This window comes from Colias philodice, chromosome 29 (genome assembly GCF_061535455.1).
Source record: "Colias philodice isolate Cphi_HAF_F1 chromosome 29, ilColPhil1 Martin Lab GWU primary, whole genome shotgun sequence".
NCBI classification, from domain to species: Eukaryota; Metazoa; Arthropoda; class Insecta; order Lepidoptera; family Pieridae; genus Colias; species Colias philodice.
The window spans coordinates 728,949-756,366 of NC_143114.1; the positions used below are offsets into that span (position 1 = coordinate 728,949).

General features: G+C 38.0%; 1 protein-coding gene and 1 long non-coding RNA gene across 4 annotated transcripts in view; both read left to right on the plus strand.

The window, feature by feature from the left end:
• Positions 1 to 699: 699 nt before the first annotated feature.
• The window catches only part of fbl (pantothenate kinase 3 fbl), a 39,488-nt gene continuing 12,769 nt past the window's right edge, over positions 700 to 27,418 (plus strand). The window contains exons 1-4 of one of the 2 annotated variants that reach the window (XM_089712890.1): positions 700 to 824; positions 3,136 to 3,227; positions 23,557 to 23,642; positions 24,523 to 24,644. In XM_089712890.1, the coding sequence (XP_089569016.1) occupies positions 23,557 to 23,642; positions 24,523 to 24,644 (208 nt within the window). In that variant the 5' untranslated portion in view covers positions 700 to 824; positions 3,136 to 3,227. Of the gene's footprint in view, positions 825 to 3,135; positions 3,228 to 7,303; positions 7,603 to 23,556; positions 23,643 to 24,522; positions 24,645 to 27,418 lie in introns of those variants that run through there. The other variant, XM_089712889.1, reaches the window with a different exon arrangement.
• Positions 2,283 to 27,418, plus strand: part of LOC149475684 (uncharacterized) — a 40,746-nt gene continuing 15,610 nt past the window's right edge. The window contains exon 1 of one of the 2 annotated variants that reach the window (XR_016317977.1): positions 2,283 to 2,454. This is a non-coding gene — a long non-coding RNA (uncharacterized LOC149475684). Of the gene's footprint in view, positions 2,455 to 6,447; positions 6,501 to 27,418 lie in introns of those variants that run through there. The other variant, XR_016317976.1, reaches the window with a different exon arrangement.

The window sequence follows — 27,418 nt, forward strand, 5'->3', positions numbered from 1 at the left end:
TTGTTTGAATGCAAGGAATTTGATTGAATTCCACTTCATGTTTACTTGTCATCCCAATAGCTTTGAGTAATTCAAAAAGAAGGGAACCAAATCACTAAATATATAAAACGGTTCTATGTCTTATCTTTATAATATAAAATGCTAACAAAAGCTAATATTTAATAATTTGAAAGGTATTTCAAAACTTGCTCTGTGCATTAAACAGGAAACAGCATTAGTTTGACATTTGAAGAAAAATAAATTTAGTCTATGATAGACATGCGCAAAACAGTACGTCAAATAGTAATGCAACATCACGCATCTCTTCCACGGAAGTGATATTACTCCGTAACATCACACATTACCCGATCGATTTTTAATGAAATGATGACCGAGTAATGTTTAAGGTGATATACGTGAAGTATTACAGATCATATTGAAAAATAGCAATAATAACTGCAATACTTATTAGTTATTACATATCGTAAAATTACAATTTAAGTAAATATTTAAAAAATGTAGTTGATTTTCCTTCATACTTGGCCACGTACTTTATGTTGTTTGTTAATAATTGTAATGAACGCAAGCAAATGTACAACAAAATAAAAAAAAGTGAGTGATGCGAGTGATGTTTGTAACTGATGCGTAATGCGTGATGTTGCATTACGTGTCAAAGTGACATTACTTTTGTACTATTACACGCATTACCTACCCATGTCTAGTCTATGATCGAACGGTTCATCAATCGGGTTGGTCTTATTATTTTCGTGATTTGTGTAATTATTTTTGTTTAATCCTCTCGTTTTATGCGTAAATTTGAATCAGGAACTCTTTTCGTTTATGCGGTAAGTGTCTATCTCACTTTATATTTCGTTTATATACCCAATATATTCATATTCATGATTCTATCAAGATTCCAAGTAGCGGTATACTCGACGAAGGAATTGTGCAATTACGGTTTTGTAAATAACTTTTATCAGATAATATCTTGACTTCGTACCGTGTGTAGATGGATAGGTCTAATGACGTAATCACGTGTGTTTCATTGTGAGTTTTAAAAGTTGAAATTTTTTATATAAATATAAATTTTAAGTTTTTTGCTAATGCGAGCGTAAATTTACTTATAACAGTGTTAGTAACAGGTGTTTATATAAAAACCGGTTTTCGTCGAGTCGGACCACTTGTCTCAAAACAAACAGTTATTTTAGCAAAGTGTGTCAGGAGTTTTTGCTAAGAGAAAGAATAATTTTCTAAAGGTTAGTTTTGGCTTATTATAGAATTACCATAGTTTATTTCTAAACTTTCATGGTCTCTATGGCCATGGTATAGTTAGGAATAGTACATGTATGTTGGACTATTAAAACAATAATTCATTTTTCCAGTACCTAATAGCTTTCTAAAAAAAAAAATAAGTAAAATATATGTATCTCTAAAGAAATAATAACACATTGTAATTAATTAATTTTAAATGTTATTAGATTTGTGTATTCATTGAACAAGCCTTGTTTTCACTTGATAAATAAATAATTTTCCTAATCCTTTGAAAAACTTATTAGTCACATTAGTTTTTTTTGCACTTAGAATAAAATATCAAACCAGATTTTAATAATTTAATTTCTCCCACATCCAGTAAGTACATCCAATACAAAAAAAAAATAAAACACAAGTGTACATATTCTTAATTGAAGAAAACAGATATAAAGCAAAGTTCATGTATAGTTATAATGTGTATCTATAGTTAATATTATAAAGCTGTAGTTTATTTGCTTGAATGCGCTATTCTCGGGAACTACTGGTCACATATGAAAAATTCTTTTATTGTTAGATAGCCCAGTTATTGGGGAAGGCTATATATCATCATGCTAAGACCAACAGGAGCAAAGCAATGCAGGTAAAACTGCGGTGCACAAAGTGAAGTCCCGTGTCCCCGTAGTGGGGTAAGGGGCAGATGCATTATTCATACATCTGTTTCACTGATCGATTTTCTTTTGGGACAAGTAGGTGATCAGCCTTCTGTGTCCTGCCAGACCGACACATTTTTTGCAAAGTATTGTTTCCAAAACTACACTCTATACACATTATAACTATTCAAATATATTCTTTCTAGTATTATTTCTCAATAGTTATGCTAAGATCCTACGACCTACGTCATACTATCTGCGATCTGTATTGTTATCATTGTCCCCTATAGAGGTGGTTCGCTATTTATGGCCTGTTATCTGATTGGCGTTTATCAGCTCATCGGGCTGTCAGTCGAGTTTAAATTGTTTACGTCAATCTGTGCTGATAGATTATGTTATAATATAAAAATGAAACCCGTTTTCCTTGGTCACGGCATCACGCGTGAACGGGTGGACCGATTTCGATAATTCTTTTTTTATTATATTCCTTGAAGTACGAGGATGGTTCTTATGTAGAGAAAACATAAAAATGTACCACGGGCGAAGCCGGGGCGGACCGCTAGTAGTATTTAAAGTGGTGGTTTTAAAATATTATATTGAGTTTTAGCAAATGGTATTTTGATTAGAGGTCTACATTGATTGAATAAATTTGATTTATTTAGGTACGTAATTATTTACTTTACCAATTAAAGAAAAATCTGTTAAATGTTCTAGTTTGATTCTAAAGGATTAATTTAATATGCTTAATTTTTTATAAATAAACTACATAGTTATTCGTTTTGTCGTAAAGTTATGTTCAATTATAATATAATGTTGTGTAATATTTAATACTGAGTAGCATTTTAGATAATGTTTTATTTAGATTATTTTTTCACACTTATTAATACCTAAGTTATCAAAGGATGATTAATATTAATTTAAATGAGAGCACTGGCCTCATGATAGATAGGCCTCTAGTTTTCCGCCCGTGGCTTCGCCTGCGTTTTCAAAGAAAAGTCCGCATAGTTCCCGTTCCATAGGGTTTTCTGGGATAAAACCTACCCTATGTGTTAATCCAAGTTACCCTCAATATTCGCAGTTATAATATTAGTAGGAGTAGGAAGGACTACCCTAGTCCATAATATTATAATAACTTCATGTTCCAGGATATTAAAATACACTTAGAAGTGATTTCAGCTAATAGTTTAATTTTTCTGTAGTTTAATCTTCATTAAAATTTATGTTAATAAAATAACAAATCATATGTTATTTTCAGAAAGTATGGCGAGACGGTGACGTAGAGTGGTGTTAAGTTTGCGATTGATTGTCCTACTGTTATACCCAACATACACTCAGATATGGTATTAGGTGAGTACTATTTTTTTTAATGGCAAAATAATGAGGTAAAGTTATTCAGAAATTTTTGTGCAGAAACTTAAGATTTTGCATAGGAAATGCACAATTCATCCACACTTTAAGTGTGCCGTGACGCAACTTGACCAATTTTTCTGTAGTGGGAGAAACTTGCGCATATATAATGTACTAAAACTTGATGCGCAAACTTCTCCCACTATGCTACTTTTTGTCCATGTAGTTTGCCGAGTGCACTTTTACCCTGTATGCGAAAGTTGACTATTTAACAGACACTTCCCTTTATTTCCTGTAACATTCCTCCACGATTGCAGGTCTATCCCCTCCACTGCCCCGCCACCGCCTATCCTCCTGTGCTCCTCTAGCCCTGGTACAATATGTGAGAACCCCCCTTTTTCCTTATTCCCTTGTGTCATTTTATTTTATGGTAAACTATTGTCTATAGTCTAGTGCTTACTAGCCGCTCATCCCGGCTTCGCCCGGGTTGACCCGGGATAAAAACATCGAAAAATATAATAGTTTCGGAGCCAAACAAACAATCAAATTTTTCCTCTTTATAATATTAGTGTAGAATGTAGATCATAGGTAGTGTTATCTTTATTATAGTGATAAACGATAATAATTGACAATCAATTAAAATATTTTTATGATCACTTGAATCGATTGTGCACCTGTACCTGGTGTGATTGTAAAAACTTGTGAAGTTTTTTCGTAAATTGTCATTTTGTATTTATTTATTTCATAACGAGTAATTAACAGGTTTTACCCCAAAGCATAACATGTTTAATTTCACAAAAAATATTAATAATAGTGATGAATAGGTACCTACAATACATAAATCCACTTTTCAATAATATCCAAAAAGTCACCTGTTCATATACCTATGTAGCGAGTAGCGACAACTGTCTCTGAATCGCGCAAGCGAAATGTTTTCGGTACGGAAGCAATACAACTTTCCGACATCATCCATTGAGGCCTTCACGGCCAGTCGAGTAGACTGGTCGAGGATCCTCCCTTTTTCGATGTAGGAATTCCACCTGCTTTCCTCCACACCTACCTACTTATTATGGTTATTGAAGTTGACTAATAAGATCACCAATTTAACACAAAACCAATTTTTTATTGTAAGCAACGATTATACCAAATAGATATACATATGTATAAGATAGTGTGTAAAAGTGGAAAATTTCATAGACTTACACTTGACCTAGGAATTTCAAAGTTCATTTGGTACGTGTTTCAATAAAAAAGTTCAAGGAACGCAAACTAAGTGTAGGCACGGTAGTTCACAACGTGGTACAGAGATGGCGCTGTTATCAAATAACTAAGATTGTCGTCAATTTGTAAATCCTACTAATTCCTACTTTACTACTAATATTATAAATGCGAAAGTTTGTATCGTTACTCCTTCACGCAAATACTCTGAACCGATTACAATCAAATTCAGCACACATATAGAAGGTAACTTGGATTAACACATAGGATGGGTTTTATCCTGGAAATCCCACGGGAACGGGAACTATGCTGGATTTTCTTTGAAAATTGTATTTGAAATTATATTTATTAAAATTGAACGCGTCTTCGCCCGCGTTTTCAAAGAAAAACCCGCATAGTTTCCGTAACCGTGGGATTTCCGGGATAAAACCTACTCTATGTGTTAATCCTAGTTACTCTCTATATGTGTGCTAAATTTTATTGTTATCGGTTCAGTAGTATTTACGTGAAAGAGTAACAAACACACACATACACATCCTCACAAGCTTTCGCATTTATAATATTATTACAGTAGAACTCCAATTATCCGAACTCCGACTATCCGAATCGCCGATTATCCGAATCACAAAAAATTGTCCAAAAAAAGTCTAAGTGCGCTATTATTCTTCCCCCCGGCCCCGCGAAGCCAGTGTTTACGCGTCAAGTCTTGACTTGACTTATCTTAACTTGCTGTTGTGCCTACACTGACTTGAGATGTTTAAAAACCAATGATTTTTATTTCTAAACTTGTACATAAGTACATTTTATTTATATTTAAAACGTGAAAATTTCATGTTCCTTTCATTTAATTCATTAAAAAGATAGTGCAATATCAAAACGTAGCTTTTATTGTCTCCAATGGCAATGTTTTTTTAAAAATCCGATTATCCGAATATTTGATTATCCGAATGGGTCCCGGTCCCCATTAATTCGGATAATTGGAGTTCTACTGTAGTAGGAAAAACAATAACATACAAAATCGTTTGGAAACCAGCACACTGCACAAGAGTGTGACGTGCGTTTAGCAGTATGGACTGATATGACGATTGTTTGTCCAGTCACACCTCTGTTGATCGTGGATGTTTGTCGTTTTTCATGTTGAGTGTTAAGCATTAGTTGAAACAATGTGATATATGTACTTGTAATATACATACATCATACGTCATATGACTATGATTTTTGAAGTGAAACTTCTTGAGAGTAAAATTTCAAGGTCGCGTCATAGCAATACTGTCTCGTCATGGAGTAAAGCGACGATTTACTGAACATATTAGTGTACAGTTGTGAAGTAAAAAACCACTTAACAACTGAAGCAAATTTCCAAAACTTGTTCATCCTATGGGATTTTCTTTTGCGGGCGAAGCCGCGTGTCACCGCTAGTTCACGTATATCATTTCTCGATATGTAAACAATAATCTTTTAAAATTGTGAACTTTAAATATAAAAGTTTTTCAAACTGTTTACTTTTTACTTCTAAATAACAGAAATATGCCAGAAATTTGAAAATCATATCTTCAATTGCATTTCAATTCGAGTTATCTATATCTTAGAGACGATTACTTTTATTTCCACCATATCTATACTAAATACAAATATTATAAAGCTGAAGAGTTTGTTTGTTTGAACGCGCTAATCTCTGGAACTACTGGTCCGATTAGAAAAATTCTTTCGGTGTTAGATAGCCCATTTATCTAGGAAGGCTATAGGCTATATATCATCATGCTAAGACCAACAGGAGCGGAGCAATGCGGGTGAAACCGCGGAGCACAGCTAGTCTATACTAATATTATAAAGAGGAAAGGTTTGTAATTATGTATGTATGGTTTTCACGCATATACTACTGAACCGATTTTGATGAAATTTGGCACAGATAGATTATCTGTGCCAAATTTCATCAAAATCGATTCAGTAGTATATGCGTGAAAACCATAGATCCTGAGAAAGAACATAGGCTACCTTTTATTGCGAAATATGTACTACGGGCGAAGCCGGGGCGGACCGCTAGTATTGTATATTGTTCGACAAACTGGACTTTTGATTAAAACAGCGCATTGAAATTATAATGAATTGATCTTCGTCTCGTTGAGATTTGCAATTTGTACCTGATCTTGAGCAAATATGTGTGTTTATGGGCATTTCGCCTTGACTCTCAAGGCGAAGCGTATAATATTGTGTGATAACAGTCGTTAAGAATGTTTTGCTATTGTGTATATTATGCCGTATTTTGATCTATACTATATTTAATATTATAAATCTGAAGAGTTTGTTTGTTTGTTTGAACGCGCTTATCTTAGGCACTACTGGTCCGGTGTTAGATAGCCCATTTATCGAGGAAGGCTATAGGCTATATATCATAACGCTATGCTGAGACCAACAGGAGTGGAGCAATGCGGGTAAAACCGTGGGGTACAGCTAGTTAGTAATAATCGTTGTACTCAACGTCTAATTTGAAATGCTACCAAATTGTTATTTGCAATTCAGATATTCGGACTCGACTAATAATTGACGCAAAACATCGCCAAATAAGGAACAGACGTAATCAATAGACACAGTCATATTAGACTTGATTTGACTTGGCAGAATAACGGAGTTCATTTGATGAAATAATATTAACAAGATCGCTAACGGCGCATTATAAACATGTTATCTCATTCAAATTCTATAATTCTCATAAATAATATTTAACTAATACAGATTTACGTAAACCTACACATTAAAATTTCACATGCCCGACCCGCTTATATCACTTTCCTTATCATTATGCGTGTGCGCATGTAACATGAAAATCGAACGATTTATGATAGTTTGACATTCGCGCCGCGTCCGTCGTCGCGAGCGGTCGTCCCCCGTTAATGTTATTCACAGACGCGCGTGTAATAATCGAAATATGGTGTGTAATAGTGTCGTATAATTTATTTTTTTACAAAATTATAGACTATATAATAGTGTCTCTTATCGATCTAGTGGGGACCAGTGTGACGTGCGACACAGATGACGAATAAATGAAACTGTAGATTTAGTTTATTATTTATTCAACCTGTGATATTATTTTTAATATAAATTATTGTGACATCCATTCAAAATGACGGAGAAGAACGGAGTTATAACTATTCATCAGGTATTTTTTTGTTGTTTAGTTTATCCAATTAGTAACATAAACATGTTACCTACATTTAATGTCGAATAGATTTTTCTATTCTAAATAAATTTGCATTTAAACGACCCCTTTGTAATACATTCTTAATAACAAACAATGAAACCAATTTTATACCTAGATAACTTAGCCTAATTTATATTAGCTTGTAAACACAACATATACCTTCATAGTCAAAAGTAGCCAATTACGATACAATATAAATATAAAAAAATATGTGAATGTGACTTAGCTGATCCAAAACACGACGTGAAGGTGGACATAACTTTTATTAAACTAACATTGCGCATATTTGTAAACATAAATCCCTAATCTTATTGGAAACCTAAACCTTACATAATCCAAGAGCTTATTTGTCCTCAAAAGGCCAGAAAAGCACCAACAGACGATTAAAAGAAACCTATGTGCTTATCCAGACTATAACCTTAAGACGGCTACTGCCCTAATACCTGCCGCAGGGGCGATATTGGAACAATATGGGTTGCACGGCGGTTGGAGCAATTTCAGCTGTTCTCTAAATTGTCCCTGCTTGCCTATACACATCCAGGAACCAATTACGGGTGCAATTCCAATATTGCCCCTGCTGCTTTAGGGCGTATTCAGAAAGAAAGCTGGAAACTTATAAGCGCTTATCGGCGCTTTTCAGCGCTGGTAACCCGCGCAGGAAAATTCTCAATACGCCCTTAGAGGTAGCGCGCACGAGCAACTTTGTCCCCGCAACTATTTTGTCTCTCCCATCAATTTGTATGGGGAGTTGCGTCGCTACGTGCGCACACTTTCATACTAGCCCATAGGTGGGAGAGACAAAATAGTTGCGGAGACAAAGTTGCTCGTGCGCGCTAGCTCTTACTCTGTACCAAACTTCATACAGATCAGATCAGCTGTTTTTGCGAATACTCGCGTTATGAATTATAATAATAGTCGTTATTTATTTTTAAATCTCGCAAATAGAAACTGTTATCGATTTTATTCTTATCTCTATAATTTAATTATATAGTTATTTATATGATAAAAAAGAAAAAGGATATAAATATATGAATAAGTTTATCCGTTATCAGAAGTCACTCACTTTAATGTTAAGTTTTTGTATTTTTGCGAAAAGATAGGCGAGTCGGTTTTTCAACGATATGAGTAATCGTATTAAGATTATTTTATTGTGGTCACGAGGTAATGTCATTGAAATGTGAGATGTAAATATTATGAAGCTGAGTTTGTTTGTTTGAATGCGCTAATCTTGGGAACCACGGGACCGATGAAAAATTATTTCACTGTTAGATAGTCCATTAATCGAGGAATGCTACAGCTATATATCATCACGTTTAGACCAATAGGAGCGGAGCAATGAGGGTAAAACCGCAGGACACAGCTAGTCTAAATATATAAAAATATCTAAATATGTAAATGACGTCACTACATACAAGTTAAAGTTCACACAAGTGTCGTTTCTCTTTCCTTAACTTTGACCTCTCTGTGAGAACAACCGTGTCCTACATCAAACGTGTTTATATTGTATTGTTGTAATATTTAGCACTAGCTTTCCGCCCTCGGCTTCGCCCGCGTTTTCAAAGAAAAACCCGTTCCCGTAGGATTTCCGGGATAAAACCTATCCTATGTCCTTTCTCGGGTATCAAAATATCTCTATACCAAATTTCATGCAAATTGGTTCAGTAGTTAAGGCGTGATTGAGTAACAGACAGACAGAGTTACTTTCGCATTTATAATATTAAGTATGGATTAATGCGAATTATATATTGGTAGAGTAAAATATTAATTATGTAGCGGGATTTGAACAGAACTGGATGTAGGCAGTACAAGCAAAAGGGCAGCAGCACAGCCCGTGTATAGGTGGTGGTGTTACAGGTGCCGGCCTTTTAATGTCACACCGCCCACACAAATAAGGCAAACAGCGGTGCTGAGACACACGTCCACATAGAAATTATAAATTTAGATAACCAAAATTGCATCTGTACAGTCACGTTGTCTCCTCTGAAAATCAGTACAGCAATACATTTAAAGTAATGGTTGCTGCTTTGCTGACAAAGGTTTTGGTGGCAAATAAAACGCTTTCTATTTCTATTTCAAAATTAGGGCGATCACCCTCCGTTTTAACGGGTGGCGCTAGAAACCTTCTGGTCGCCCTGAACAGCGTTTCTCACAAAGCCTTCTTTAAGCTGTTTGATAGGAACCTCGGATTATATTGATTGACCATTTAATGACTAATGTCTATCCTGTATGTCTATCAATATGCCGTAGCCATATACCTTAGGGCTGACCGAAATAAATGGTTTGATTTAACACCCTTTTAGTAATTTCACATGTATGTTCGTATGTAACCGACATACGGATGGACATATTTAATTCAAACTTTGCACACTTAACAAGGATCGGGAACAATACAATAATTTCATGAGAATAAGCGTGTTTTTTTTAACTATATTAATTTTTTATTTGCTCAATGAGCGAAATATATACCTACATGTACATAAAACAGTTGGTAAAAAATAAATAATTTTACCAATGTAACCTAAAATACATACAATTGATGGGCGTGGATTATTTTGAGATGGCTCGTCACTGATAGCGATAGTCGATATCAGCAGTCATCTGATCTGATAATGGGATAAAAATCTAGAACTTTAGCTTCTCTACAGAATTCTCTTTGGTACGAATTGGGCCTGGGAAAATAAGGTAGGGAAGGTAGCAGCACCCCTACTGAAAATCAATCCTTACTTTATCACCTTCCCTTTTAAGGGCGGCAATCGACAATCTTAGGGCTTCAGTATTCCTAAGGTATGATTTTTAGCAGCTCTGGCCTCTGACTATCAGAGAAAATGGCGTGATTTTACTTTTGATTGAAAAAAACCTTTATTGATCTTAATTGATTTGACCCTAGAAATGATTTATAAGTGTACAGTAAATAAGAATTCTCTGAGAAATAACAAAAAATAAACAATACGATTATACAATATACATACTTGTTATCAATGATGCGAACGGAATTGTTCAAAGTACAAAGTATTAAAAGATGTAGATAAAATCGAGTATATCTTTACTCTTTATTTTTAACCGACTGTGTCAGAATATTATATACTTACTTTCTTCTTTTTGTTTTCACCCATATAGTTGCGTTACCTACGTAGTAATTATTTAGTAATCTTCGATATTTTTAATTTAACAAATTATACACTAAAACCGTCGCGTCGTCAAGAACCACACTATCCAATGGTGAAAACAGAATGAAAATCGGTGCAGTATTTTTTGAGCTTCGCGAACAAACAGAGATGACGGAGTTATTTTATAGGACTACTAGAGGTCCGCCCTGGCTTCGCCCGTGGTACATATTTCGCAATAAAAGGTAGCCTATGTCCTTTTTCGGGTATCAAAATATCTCCATACCAAATTTCATGCAAATTGGTTCAGTGGTTTAGGCGTGATTGAGTAACAGACAGACAGACAGAGTTACTTTCGCATTTATAAATTATAATATTACAACTCGGTTACAATATCTGTGGACCTCGCTGGAATGCGGAGCCCCTTCCCGTTCCCCTTTACCTCCCCGCGCTCGCCCGCGGCGCGTCATTACGGTTAGCAATTTCGTTGCGTTCGCGACGTGACGTCATCGAAGCCAGGTCCACAGATATTGTAACCGGGTTGTAAGTACTTACTAGCTTTCCGCCCGCGGCTTCGCCCGGGTTTTCAAAGAAAAACCTGTTCCCGTAGGATTTCCGGGATAAAACCTATCCTATGTCCTTTCTCGGGTATCAAAATATCTCTATACCAAATTTCATGCAAATTGGTTCAGTAGTTTAGGCGTGATTGAGTAACAGACAGACAGACAGAGTTACTTTCGCATTTATAATATTAAGTATTTATATGTGTTTTCTATGAGACAATAGTGCCCTTATGTTTCTGCCTATACTTATCTTTGAAAAATTATTGGTATTTATATGATGGCTAGTTGATGCTCGTAATCGGTAAATTTTAATTATATCCATCCGACTTATATTGTAATTTATAATGTATATTTGTATGTATGTTTGTTAGCCTTTCACGGAAAACCAACTAACGGTTTAAGTGAGACTTCAAAATCAAAATCAGTGGCAGTGATGTAACTTTTGCCCGCCGGGGAAACCGCACGACACTCAAACTCAAACTCAAACATTTATTTATTCAATTAGACTTCTTGGAGAAGCACTTTTGAAACGTCAATACATATTTTTTACATTTACCACCGATTCGGAAAGCAGTATCTATGGAGAAGAACCGGCAAGAAACTCCAAGAACCGGCAAGAAACTCCACTGCTAGTTATACTGATCCTCGTAATTTTTCTTTCACTTTCTTCCTTATTTCCACCATACTCGGTGACCTTCCTCGACATATAAATTTGACTTTGACTTCCACATTTGACTTTGAAATCTCTTATCGTACAAATAACTACCGCATTAACAAAGTCCGGTAGATGATTAAGGGCCGATTTTTCAATGCTTGGATAAAACTTATCCGTCCAATAAAGTATTACACGTTAATATTAAAATGTCACGTAAACTGTCAAATACGGGCAATTAGAATAAGTTTTTAAAATGGTAGTTTTATACATTATTCGACGAATAAGTTTTATCCAAGCATTGAAAAATCGGCCCTAAATGATTGTGTAATGGGACCTCTTCAGAATGGGCACGGGTGGCCCAACAAATGATCGTCGATGTTTGCCGCCATTACGGCGTTTATGAACACCTAAAACCGGCTACTCACCTACTTGCAGCAGGGGCAATATTGCATTTTCACCCTTAATTATTGGCTCCTTAATTGTGATGTGTATAGGCAAGCAGGGGCAATTTAGAGAACAGCTTAAATTGCTCCGACCGCCCTGCAACCGAGATTGTTCCAATATTGCCCCTGCGGCAGACACGTGAGTAGCCGCCTTGAGTATCTGCGATGAATCGTAGACATTTAGGCCCTCCACACTATCGTGATTACCTCTACTCGCCTAACGCTGCCCATTGTGAAGAGGGTCCATCAAATGATTGACTAGTGCACGTTCCGATGTTACATCGCGTTGGACTATTTTAATTGGGATTGAAGAAGGACGGATTTAATTGGAATTAGGATGATATTCAACAAAGATTTAACTTTATAGTTCAATATTTAAAAGTATAAGAGAAAATAAACCACCTATAAATATATACAAAAAAGTCGACAAAATATGTAAAATATGCCAAGTATCAAGCACTAATAAGTACTTTATATGACTTGCTATGCGATAATCTAGTAATATGTGTAATGTGTTCTAGTTTTTACGATAAACATCTTCACAGTTGTAACTTTCGGTTTTATGTTTGTTGGGTAACTCTCTAGACTCTAGAGTCTAGAGTCTAGGTTAAGACTATAAAATAAACTAGATTTTTAGTCGAAAATTAAGTGAAAGAAATCGTTCAAAACAATCACTTTAATGTAATCGTTTTACATGATAATATATACATGTACTTGCTTGTATATCATGTAAATAGACAGAAGAGAATAATATACTGTATACATCTCTTCTATATATAAAAATGAATCCCTATTTCCCTCGGTCACGGCATCACGCGTGAACTGGTGGACCGATTTCGATAATATTTTTTTTATAATATTCTTTGAAGTACGATGATATACGGATGGTTCTTATGGACAGGAAACGTAAATATGTACCACGGATGATGCCTGGGCGAACCGCTTGTTTAGTTTTATAAAACAAATAACGCGCTTTAATGAGAAATTATTGTATTGTCACCAATGCTTGATAACTGTTTAAAGATAAGGAAATCGGTAACATACAAACTTGCAAATATACAGGCCTAAATGACTATAAAGAGATCGCCGTAAAAAAATATAAATAAAAAAGCGTATTAAAGAGATAGTTCACAAAATATTTAAGACTAATAATGTTCGTAATGAAAATAACCAATATCAAGGATTCTTCGCGAACTACATGTTAATGATATACAATTTATCAGTCCTTGTAGTAAAATGTTAATTGTTATCTGACCTACTATTTATTACGAAAATATGGTCTTAATTCGATACTCGGCCTTCTTTCCCTCCCACTAATAGCTACGCAGTTACGTGCGTACAGTCCGTACTATCGCGATGAAATATATTGACAAATCTGGAGGGTTATCAAAGTCTTAAATCAGTATTAATTCCACTATAGAAAAATAATAGTGTTAGCAGCTACACGATCTATATAGAGGTAGCTCTGTCTTTTTTCCACACTGGAAGTAGTACTGCTGATTTGTCAATGTATTTCATCGCAATAATAGCGGTCCGTCCCGATTTTACCCATAGTCGGATACAACGGTGGAAGAAATTTCAGTTTTAAATTTCAGTCCTTTAGTTCCTGATATAGCGTGCTGATAGAGCGCGTTCCAACAAACAAACTCTTCAGTTTTATATTATTAGTTTTAATATAATTAGATGTGTTTTGTTTTAGTTGTTATCTCCTATATTTCATGCAATCTTGTTATCTGTTGAAATGCTAGAAGGTTCTAGAAAAACTAACAAACCAACGTGTGAACTAAATACACGGTTGAATAGCAAATAAGCACATTGTATTCAAAGTAGAAGTCAAGTGTCAGAACTGACCGAATATAATACAACATAATTAGAATTTAATTAATGCGACCGAAATTCTTTCAACCAGGTTGACCAGGGAGAAAAAATAAAAACAAAACATCATAAAATAATAGCTTACTAACTTTCCGCACGCGGCTTCGTCCGCGTTTTCAAAGAAGAACCCGCATAGTTCCCGTTCCCGTGGGATTTCTGGGATAAAGCTTATTCTATGTGTTAATACAAGTTACCCTCTATATGTGTGCTAAATTTCATTGTTACGGTTCAGTAGTGTTTGCGTGTCAGAGTAACAAACATACATACATACACATACATCCATCCTCACAAACTTTCGCAATTATAATATTAGTAGTAGGTAGGGTAGTAAAATTTTTAGGGTAGTAAAAGATTTTTTTTAAATCAGTCCAGCAATTTCGATACCTTTTCAATTCAAACAAACAATGAAAATTTTTCCTCTTTATAATATTAAAAAATAATAATAATTAGATGTCGTGACGGTGTACAGTTAAGTAAAGAAATATAATAGAATTCTGCATTGATGTAACTATCATGCGAATTGACGCAATTTAATAATTTGTATCGAATAATACAACTATATCTGTGCCAATATTATTGTGAGGGACTGTAAGACTCACATCGGTGGAGGCTTCCACCCTATAGTTGTGCTGGGGTTGGTGAAGAGAAAGACCAAATGCTGCTTATTACTATACGACGAGTCTTCTACCGCAGAGTGTACTATGTGGTCTGAGTTATGCGAGCGTGCGTGCTTTTGGCGCGAAAAGCGGTTATATTTATGTGTCGATTACAGGTGTTAATGCGTGCGGTAGGAAAACTCTCGCGTAGTACTCATTTATTTCTCATAATTTCTTATATCTATTACATTATATTATTTACTTATATCTATTACATTATAATACTATTTACTTATACTAAAATAACAACACCAATAATCATAAACTTTATTTGTCAAACAATCTATAAACTATAAGAATTATACGAACACTATTTTTACTATCTATTATGTATCACACACTATTTTCTCTTATATACTATTACAATTTACGAACATAACACATTTAAATCAGTCTTAAAACATTCTATACAGGTTAACACAACTAAATACACGAAAAAGAACATTACACATACATTATAAACGATTAAACTTGTTATGTAAAACAAATGAACTTATAACACAGTTAAACTATTATGAAACGAAATAAACACTCTATATAAATGAAACTTAAAGTAATAACTTTTACATACGTTTTTATATTGTCGCGAACATTCTCCCGCCGTGAATTGACTCTGAGTCAATTCAGTCTCCTGCGTGAGCGGCTGCTGCTGCTGTTGATGGTAGCACGATGAGTTTCTTTGCAGGTCGCCGGAGTATGCTCCCCTTCGTGCGGACGTCCACTGTTCTCACGATGCCGTCTGCTCCCGGGTAAGTTGCTGTGATGATTCCGAGCGGCCATGTGTTGCGTGGGAGTGTGTTGTCCACTATTAGCACTATGTCACCCACGCGTAGCGCTGCGCCTTTGCCGTAGGGCTCCCGCCGGTTCTGCAGTCCAGGTAGGTACTCCTGTACCCAGCGTGTCCAGAACATGTCCGCTAGTCTCTGTGCTGCTCTCCAGTGTGTTCTGCCGATCAGGTCTTTGTCATCGAACGGGCCCCAGGTAGGTACTCGAGCCGGTCCGTGCAGCAGGAAGTGATTCGGTGTGAGCGCTTCAGGTGAGTCCGGGTCGACTGATACATGTGTCAACGGACGGCTGTTGATGGTGAACTCCACTTCAGCGAGGAAGGTGGTGAGTACTTCCTCTGTTGGATGACGCTGATGCAGCACTGCTTCTAATGCTGTTTTTGTGCTTCTCACGAGACGTTCCCACGCGCCGCCCATGAACGGCGCGCCTGGAGGTATGTACCGCCAGTTGATGAGTCGCCGGCTGGCTTCGTCTTCTGTTGCTGCGTCGATCGCCTGACGTATCTCCTTGTCTGCCGACTTCAAGTTGGTTCCATTGTCAGACCAAATCTCTGTAGGGCAGCCGCGGCGCGCTATCATTCTTCGAAGCGCCATGACTGCTGATTCGGTGGTGAGTGAACCCGCCAGCTCGAGATGTATCGCTCGCGTCGTGAGGCACGTGAAGAGTGCCACATACCTCTTCTGTGTTGATCTATTCACTGTGACTGTTAGCGGGCCGAAATAGTCGATTCCCGTATATGTGAACGGACGTTGATGATGTGCAAGTCGACACTCGGGATGGTCGCCGGTCGGTGGCGCGGTCGGCATAGCTCGTCGTCGTCTGCACGCAAGACATCGATGTATTATCATCCTCGTCGCCGGTCGTAATCGAATAATCCAATAATGTTGTCTGCACTCGTTAATTGTAGCCTCGACGCCGGCGTGATGTAGCTGTCTATGTATATATTCTATATACAGCTTTGCTTCTATACTATTTCCGTCGAGTATCGGAGGATGTTTTTGACTATCGGTGATGTCGCGCGTCCTTGCTATGCGTGTTTTCACTCTTATCAGTCCGTTGATAAGAACAATTGATAATTGTTTTGTTCTACTGTTGATAGGCGGCGCTACATTCTTCATTAAACAGCTTAACTCGTTCGAAAAATAACTATGTTGACTCGCTCGCACTATTAATTCTTCAGCTTGTTTCATGAGTGACGCCGCTATTGTTTTAAATTTTCTATTGTCTTGTACTTGCGTCCGCTTGCTATTGTGTTGTTGTTTTTTAACTTTTTTATTCCAGTTTTCGTCGGCGCGTTGATTGGCTTTTGTTTTCTTGTAATTAACTTTTTCTGTGCGCGCCGATCGACATAAATCGATGAATTGAAGTACTCTTGCGGTCGTTCGTATTAAACGTTCCCATTTTGAAAATCGCGCGGGTTCTGGAAGCGCTTCTGATAGGTTGCAGATAGGCTGTCTGCTGACTATGTTGTTGATTTTTTCTTCGCCCGTTTCATGTTTCAGCTTCGGCTGTTCTATGCACCATGTTGAGGGGTCCGACTTGAGGAATTCGGGGCCCTGGTACCATCGATGGGTGTTGTTGAAGTCGTGCGGTATGTCTCGTGTGGCGTCGTCTGCTACATTTAATTTCGTAGGTACCCAGCGCCATTCGTTGACCGCGCTGTGTTCTTCTATTGCGGCGATGCGATGAGCCACGAACGGTTTGTACGAGCGGGAACCTGTTTGCAACCATGTGAGTACTGTGCGGCTGTCGGTCCAGTATGTGATGGACTCCGGTTTTCTATCATGTTCTTCGATGACTGTGACCGCCATGCGACATCCCATCACAGCTGCTTGCAACTCGAGTCGTGGTATGGAGGTGACCTTGAGCGGCGCTACACGTGCTTTTGCGGTGATGAGTGACACGTGTGTTTCACCGTCGGCTGTGGTAGCTCGCCAGTAGAGCGCTGCTGCGTAGGTGGACTCGCTGGCGTCGACGAATACGTGCAGTTGTAAGGACGTAGCTTCACTATATTGTGAATAGCACCGCGGTATGTTGATGCTACTCAGCGCTTTCAGGTGTTGCGTCCAGCTTCTCCACTTCGACGCGAGGTCTTCGGGCAGCTGTTCATCCCATCCGATTCCGCGGCGCCATACTTCTTGTAGTATCCGCTTGGCATTGATGGTGACCGGCGAGGCGAGTCCGAGTGGATCGAACACGGACATCACTGTTTTCAATAACTCACGCTTAGTGGGCTTTTCGATGTCGAGCGCGCCCACTGGTAATCTTGACATGTCGAGGTTGAACGTGAGTGTGTCCGCGGCTGGTCTCCACATGAGACCCAGAACTCGTTCTATTTTTGACTCGTCGTTGATGTCGACCGTCGTCATCGATGTGTTGTTCTCACAGAGCGCTTCTATAACTTGTTGTGAATTCGACGCCCATTGCCTGAGTTCGTAATGTGCTTGTTGATGTATATAACGAACTTGTTTAGCTATCTTGATCGCCTCTTCTGTGGTTTTGTAGCTATGGAGATAATCATCTACGTAGTGATTGTTCACGATCGCTGCCGCCGCTTCCGGATATTCTTGTTCATATTTTGCGGCGTTTGTATTCTTTACGTAGATGGCGATGGCTGGCGAACACGTGGCTCCGAATATTAGTGACGTCATCCTGTATTCCTCCGGCGGCTGGTCGTCACGTCGATTGCCTCGCCACAGGTATCGGAGCGCGTCTCTATCTTCTATATTCACTTTCACTTGCATAAACATTTCGCTTATGTCGGCGCTCACTGCTATTCTGTGTTGTCTGAAGCGCATCAGGACCCCCGGGAGAGATTGAAGGAGGTCCGGTCCCGAGAGGAGGTGATCGTTGAGTGAGACCCCCTGGCTTCTGGCTGCTGCATCATGTACCACACGTACTTTATTCGGCTTCATGGGATTGAGCACCGGGAAGTGTGGTAGGTACCACGTTCTATTGTCGCTTTTTTGTGGCGGCGCGGGCTCGGCGTATCCCTTTTCTATTAAAGCGTTCATCTGTTCGTTGTACTTTTCTTTCAGTCTTCCGTCTCTGTCTAATTTATTTTCTATGCTGTACAATCTTCGAAGTGTATTGCTGTAGTTATTCGGCATCTTGAAATCTCGTTGTTTCCACAATAACGGCATTTGATAACGGCCATCTTCTGTCTCTGTCGCACGCTCTTTGAGTTGAGAGAGAGCGCGCTGTTCCGGGTCGTTCGCTGGCCTCTTCTGTTCTATTGTGAGTGACTCGATGGCGAAGAATCTTTTCAATTGCTCATCCATGTTGTCTTCTATTGTTATGTGGTTTACGAAATTAACTCGTTGTCCTAGTGAACGAGTGTGCGCGCCGTGTAATACCCATCCCAACGGCGTGCGGGATGCGACGGGCTGATGTCGTTGTCCCTTTCGCACTTCGGACGCTATGAGCAGGTGCCAGTTGTCTTGACCGATGAGTATTCTGGGCTTCGCGTTGTAATATTTCAAACTGTTTTCTAAATCGCCAAGATGCTTGCAGCCGCGGACGTCTTCATCTGTTATTGTTTGCGGCGACAGTTGTAGGTGTTCTATTGTTCTCGCAGTCATCTTGTGATTTTTAGTTGCGCCGTGAATGGTGAGAGTGATACGGCGTGACTTCGTTGCTTCTATCTTTGTATTGGCGATCGCTTCTATGTGTAATGGATCGAAAGTGCCGGTGACGCCCGTCCTCTTCGCTATGTCGTTGTCTATGAGTGTGACGGTTGAGCCGTCGTCGAGGAGCGCGTACGTGTTGACATCTCCCGCCGGTCCGGATACACATACGGGCAGCATCTTCAAATACGCTCGCGTACCGCTCTTTGTCCATGTTGATGCGACCGTTTCTTGTTGATTTTCTGTCTCTTTCTCGGCGTGGATGAAGTGAAGCAGTCTGTGATGCGATCTTTCACAGTTATTTTCATTGCATCTTCTCTTGGGGCAATTGTGATTCTTTGTTCTATAACGAAGGCAGCGGAAACATAGCCGTTGTGATTTAGCTATGTCCCATCTCGTAGACACGTCGTTTTTCTTGAATTTTTCGCACTGTGATGTGTTGTGTCCCTCTTCCTCGCAGACTGGACACTTCGATGGTGGCTTGCTGACCGTGCTGAACGTTCTCTGAGTTTTTCTTCTATTTTCTATATTTTCTATGTTGCTTTCAGGTTGAGCGTAAGGGCCGCATCGTTCTGCCTCCCTCTCGAGGAAGCGAGATAGCTTCAGTAGGTCGGCCTCTTCTGTCTCGTGCTCCGATGAAAAATCGTACCATCGATACTTCATTACTGGTGGTAATTTTTCTATTGTGATCTTCGTAGCTTCTGGATTATACAAATAATGTATGCGATTGAGAGCTTTCAGTGTCGCCGTGATGTTGGCGACGCGGCTCGCGAATACGCAGATATCTCTCGGCGTGTCGGCTGGGCGTGGCAACGATCGTAGCCGATCTATTTCGGCTAACGCTATTGAGTCTGGTCGGCCGAATCTTGATTCTAATGTCTTCATAATTTCTTCTGGATTCCCGCCGTATATGAGGAGACTCTCGACTGCTTCTTTTGCTCGCCCTTTAAGACTTCTGCGAAGGCGTGCTGTATTTTCTATTTTCGTAAACGCCGGTGCAGATTCGTTGTACGCTGCTTTGAATGAGAGCCATTCTTGATGTGACCCCGTATACTGTGGTAGATCGGTGATGTACCTCGGTGTTGTTGCAGGGCCGCTTCTCGCGGCGATTGTGATGGCCGCCGCGAGCTCTGATATGTTGATGTTCGACGAGTTCTTCTCTGTTGACGCGTTGCTTTTTTCAGTTTTCGTAATGTTCACGTCGGTTGCTGCGGCGGGGGGGGGCGACGCGACCGTAGGTATTTCTTGCTGTGGTTCTTGCGTAATGGCTAGCAAGTGTGGCTGCGATGTGTGTAGCCATTGGCCGACCTTCTGGCGCGGCTCGTTCGATATGACGCTGCGGTTTTCTTCTTCACTATCTTCGGCTTCGATGGCGCTGATTTGTTCTTTAATTAATTTGAGTTTTAAGCGTAGCGCTGCTCTTTTGGCTTTCGCCAGTCTTTGTTTCTTCGATTTTCTTTCTTCTGTGTAGGTTTCGTCCTCGCTGGAGGTTTCTTCTGTACTATGATCTTGACGACGTCGCGAACTTGCAGTTTTTGTTGTTTCTGATGCGGTGGTTGACTCTTCATTCGTCGAGGTGTCGGTGGTCGTGCTTGCATTTTCTGTAGTGGGTTCTGTAGGAGCAGCACGGCCGCCGGCTTCGCTATTTTCTTCCTTGCTCTTCTGTCTTGTAAGCGGCATTTTTTCTATTTTTCTATTCTTCTTTCTTCACAATCCGGAATCGATGGACCAAAATGTGAGGGACTGTAAGACTCACATCGGTGGAGGCTTCCACCCTATAGTTGTGCTGGGGTTGGTGAAGAGAAAGACCAAATGCTGCTTATTACTATACGACGAGTCTTCTACCGCAGAGTGTACTATGTGGTCTGAGTTATGCGAGCGTGCGTGCTTTTGGCGCGAAAAGCGGTTATATTTATGTGTCGATTACAGGTGTTAATGCGTGCGGTAGGAAAACTCTCGCGTAGTACTCATTTATTTCTCATAATTTCTTATATCTATTACATTATATTATTTACTTATATCTATTACATTATAATACTATTTACTTATACTAAAATAACAACACCAATAATCATAAACTTTATTTGTCAAACAATCTATAAACTATAAGAATTATACGAACACTATTTTTACTATCTATTATGTATCACACACTATTTTCTCTTATATACTATTACAATTTACGAACATAACACATTTAAATCAGTCTTAAAACATTCTATACAGGTTAACACAACTAAATACACGAAAAAGAACATTACACATACATTATAAACGATTAAACTTGTTATGTAAAACAAATGAACTTATAACACAGTTAAACTATTATGAAACGAAATAAACACTCTATATAAATGAAACTTAAAGTAATAACTTTTACATACGTTTTTATATTGTCGCGAACAATTATGTACAAGAAAGTTTTCATTAATCATTATTTATTTTCATATTATGTTTGTAAAGAAACTACTGAAATACTTCATATTGAACTGACTGGCAAATTCATGTTACGATCGCAATCACCAACTATATAATATGCTATCATAACATAAATTTGCCAGTCAGTTAAATTCAGGGCGTAAACTGTCTGGTAATAGGAGACATGATATAAAGTTACTAATTTCCTGAACGACGAAGTTGGATATTTTCCGGGGCAAGTAACTTTGATGCAGCTTTATATTATTTTCTCAACTTTTGAACATTGATCACCATCAGCTCCCTATGTCCTATATTATCTTTCAAAGAAGGTGTATGGCCAAAATTCCCCATACTGCACTGAGGATTAAAAAATGCCACCAAATATCACATGTCCTCAAACGATACTTTAGTGAAAATGAAAAAAATCCTCGAGAGTTTTTGCTAGTCTCGAACTTTCGACTTTTGACGTCAGAGTGCATAATAATTGAGCCACTCCCATCTACCCGAAAATAAATGGTTACAAATCAGTCTTCCTCTTTTCTATCCTACTTAATAATCTGTTATCTGTGCTCAGTTTTAACTAATATAATCCAGTGTCTGGGTGCCCACGCTGTCGCGTCGTGCTGGCCAAAGGTCTGAACCCGTGACCGCGGGACTGACGCGTGTGATGTGGAATCTATAGAGAAATTGATTTTATTATCTATACATTTAATAAAATCGTAGAAAAATCAAAACTATTAATTATTTATTAATTTTAAAGAATACTTGGGGCGTCATCTACAATAGATATCGAAGCCGAAAATAGTTTTTAGAATTTTGCCTGTGTATGTCCGGGCTGAACTCAAAATTTACTGCATAGAATTACTTCAAATTTTGCTTGAGTATTACTAACAGGTTGGGTCTAAGAACAATAGGTAGTAGTGCGCGAAGATGAAAAATCTTTGTTGTACATTAAAGGTTAATAAACATAGCCTAAAAAATTTCCCTGTTGTAGACTATTTACTAACTGTATGGACAGATAGCTACTGTATCTATGTATAAGCTAACTAGTCGATAAAGTACCATCCCCCCTAGTCAAGTGGCTTTCTGTTAGCGTAGCGTTCAATAGAATAGACTACGAATGTATGAGATAGACGTAGGCTGTAGATAAACGTATCTATAGGTTACGTCAATCTCATACATTCGTAGTCTATTCTATTGAACGCTACGCTGACAGAAAGCCACTTGACTAGGGGGGCATATTGACATAATATAAACGGATAGTACTTGAATTTGCATAAATAAAATCAACATTCTTATGTATTTAGCTTAACCTGCCTATGCGTATGCAGTCAATCAGGCACTAATTTTATTCATTTGTTGGCTAGACTGTAGTCTAGAATCGTCTTTAGCACATAATTACATTACATGTAGTTGTTATCAGATAAAATACTAGCTTTCCGCCAACGGCTTCGCCCGCGCAGTAAAGAAAAACCCGCACAGTTCCCGTTCCCGTGGGATTGCCGGGATGAAAAGTAGCCTGTGTTATTCTATGTACTACATACATACATCCATCTTCACAAAATTTCCTATTTATAATATTAGTAGGATACGTACCGATACATGTCTTACAACATACCTACTTAAACGTGAAAATACCCTTTAACATTGACACGCGTAAATTACTCAAAATTTCTCTTAAAACTGACACTATTGTCTCATAACAAATTTAATTTTGATCCAATCATTGATTAACATTTATTTATAAAAATAAATAACAAAATAATATACGATTTCCTTTTGCCAGATGCGCCTGCACCGTTGTGAGGGGTGTCTCGCGGCCTGCCGACCGGAGCGCCGGGCGCCGCTACCGCCTTCCAAGATCACTGCCAGGTAAATGATTAATTAGCATTTTGTATTTTGTAATATTTTTGCTGTTAGCTATCCTAACAAAAAAAGAGCGTGTGTGCCACTGCCGAGCTCTCGTGTTAGAAGCGAAACTTCTTTGGGAAGATTCAATGTCGCCTTACTCAATGACGTGACGGTATTGTCTTGACAACCTTGAAATTTTACTCTCAACGTGCCTGAAGAAGTTTCACTTTAATGAAAAAATATTAAAAAATTAATGACGATTCGGTTCTGTTCATCGATCTACTAGAAACGCCTGTGTAAAGGTCGCCAAAAATGTCCGACAAGCGTTATAAAAAAATCATTAAAATTAACACCTTATTTCGTAACAGTAATGTTCAAAGTCTGTATACGTTCGTTACAAAACTGTGCCTGGTTGAATAGTATAAGCAGAGTTTTGCTTTGGACATTTTTTAAGCGAGTTCGTCTTGTTGTTTATAGTATTTGTCACCTGACAGCTGCATAATCAATAAGATAACCGCCAGGTAAATGACAGCTCAGATCAGTTTCAGTTCTGATACAGTCAAATAAATCACTCTGCTTTTAATAATATTCAGTTACATTATTCATATAACACAGCTAAGAGAATCACTGCCAGGTAAATGACGAAATAGTTCTTGCACACATTGTTGAGGCAATATTTAATTGTATATTTTACTACATAAATATGTGATGCGTGTGTCATATCCAAATTCCAATCGTGAAGAGGACAGCCAGATAAAACACAATATCATCCCGCTTCTTTCAAATATCGTATTATTATGTATTTTGACGATGCATCTAGAAGTCTAATGATAAACAATTTAAGTTTGAGCACCTTCTAGTACAATCCGTGTACACTATATCCATCCCTCTCGCACTTCAGGAGCGGCCATTTGAAACGAGCGAAACGGGTGCCGTACGCAGTGCCCGCGTTGAACAAGGAGAACCACATAATGGCGACGACGCTTCCCACTTTGCCTACACCGCCCGATGATGATGCACCGCGTAAGTGATTGTAGACTAAACTCTTTCTTAACTCCACTTAGGAAAGGCCCTATCCTATCCTATTTCCTATCCTATCCTACTTCCTATCCTATCCTACTTCCTATCCTATCCTACTTCCTATCCTATCCTACTTCCTATTTTATCCTACTAGTTGATATTATAAATGCGAAAGTTTGTGAGGATGGATGTATGTTTTACTCTTTCACGCAAATACTAGTGAACCGATTACAATGACATTTAGCACACATATAGAGGGTAAGTTGCATTAACACATAGGATAGGTTTTATCCCGGAAATCCCACGGATATATTCTATTACGCGGGCTCACACATATATTAGTACTAGCTTTCCGCCCGCGGCTTCGCCTGCGTTTTTAAAGGAAAAACTCGCACAGTTCCCGTTCCCGCGGGATTTCCGGGATGAAACCTATCCTATGTGTTAATCCAAGTTACCCTCTATATGCGTGCTAAATTTCATTGTAATCGGTTCAGTAACATTTGCGTGAAAGAGTTACAAACTTACACACCTGCACATACACATACATCCATCCTCACAAACTTTCGCATTTATAATACATATTATACATAGTAGGAAGGATGTGTGAAATATAATAAACGCGTCATTTGTGACGTCAGTCCACAAACGCATGGAAATTACGATAGCCAAATAGATAGCCAAAAAGCCGTTGTTATGAATATTTTATAAATAAACTAGTTTACCAGTTTGTATAATTTAATAAATTTTCTTTTAAATAACTTGAAAATCTTGAAATGATTTAAACCTTAAACAAACTTTTTAATAAGTTAAAACTGCTTGAGTTTATCTAACAGCAGATTTATTTTTGGTAGATTTTACAATGTATTATACAGAATGAAATCTTAATAAACGTGATTTAATTATCCTTATGTGCTATTTCCTGCAATAACTTACTATTTCCTCCTAAATCAGTTGTCAACGCAGACTAAATAGTGGAACTTGTGTTTATAGTGTTATTTATTTGCATATTTAATATTTGTAAAGACAGGTAGAATTTTAACTATTTTCTATTACTAGGTGACGTCGGCTTTGCCGTGATTAAAGATTTATTATAGAAACATTGATTTTACAGAGTAAAATGTATTGCTTAAAATGCCTACTACATAATGTGTATCATAATATGTATTATATCCCCTTTTTGAGATTGGTTTGAAACCAATTTGATAGATTTAGTCCAGTATATAGACTACAGGCCCATGTTGAAAAAATTATGGGTCATTTGACCCACAACCTGACCTATCTAGAATGATATAAGAGCATAAAATAATAAGATTCAGCACTATGACGTCACTTGTAAGCTGTCCACCTGAGTGCAGATGAGAATTCGAAGGTTCAGGTAGAGATTTTCTCCCCTTGTCTCCATGATTTTTGTACGGCGTTGCGGAATAATGGCTTAAAAGCAGTATAGAAATAGTATGACACAGATGCCGTACAAAAATGGTGGTCCACAAAGTCGGAATTTATTTTTATTTTTCGACAGTTGCCGGGGTAAATTTGGTCATTTGATTTTGTACAGCATCTGTGTCATACTATTTCTATACTGCTTTTAAGCCATTATTCCGCAACGCCGTACAAAAATCATGGAGACAAGGGGAGAAAATCTCTACCTGAACCTTCGAATTCTCATCTGCACTCAGGTGGACAGCTTACAAGTGACGTCATAGTGCTGAATCTTATTATTTTATGCTCTTATATCATTCTAGATAGGTCAGGTGGTGGGTCAAATGACCCATAATTTTTTCAACACGGGCCTGTAGTCTAATAGACTATAGCCAGATTTATGGCCGTTCTCAATATTCAAACTACGGTTATAGATAGCTAGTGAGGTTCTATCTATCGTAAGATAGATACGACATTGGGAACGGCCATTACTGGCTGACAGCTGTCAAAACATTATTGGGATCAAGAAGCTTATATCTAATACACTGGAGATTTCAGTATGAACATTAACTTGTAACAAGAAAATATGGCCTTGAATGACGCCTGTATGTTTTTTTATCCCTTTCACACCCACTTGCCAAGTTAGGTGTGAAAGGGATGGGATGGGACGCTCAAATAGACAAATTCAAAGAGAAAAATATACCTCTGGTAAGCAGTTAGTCCTCCAGACGATAGATAGCGATCAGAGATAGGTTAGCTTATCGCTAGTAAGCTTATTGGGACGCCAAAACAAAAGATAGATAGCATTTTAAACCGAAGATAGATACGATATGTCATGTCAACCCAGAAGATAGATACGATATTGGGAACGGCCATTAGCCAGGGGACTTGCCCCCCTAGACAAGTGGCTTTCTATTAGCGTAAAGTTCAATAGAATAGATTATGAATGTATGAGATTGATGTTTGAAGTGGCTTTCTATTAGCGTAAAGTTCAATAGAATAGATTATGAATGTATGAGATTGACGTAATCAATCGTCGTCGACGTCGTAATCAAACGTCAATCTCATACATTCATAATCTATTCTATTGAACTTTACGCTAATAGAAAGCCACTTGTCTAGGGTGGCTGAACCTCAAACATTTTTTACATAAGAAAATATCCTCTTTTACTTAGTAAAGATGTACGAGTAGCTTCCAAATGATAAGTTTTTTTTTTATGTGAACGAGTTTTTGGGTAACATCGTAAGAACAAAACAATTAAATCTTTTCCCTTATAATATAAGTAAAAATTAGTAGACTAAGGGCCGATTTTTCAATGCTTGGATAAAACTTATTCGTCGAATAATGTATAAAACTA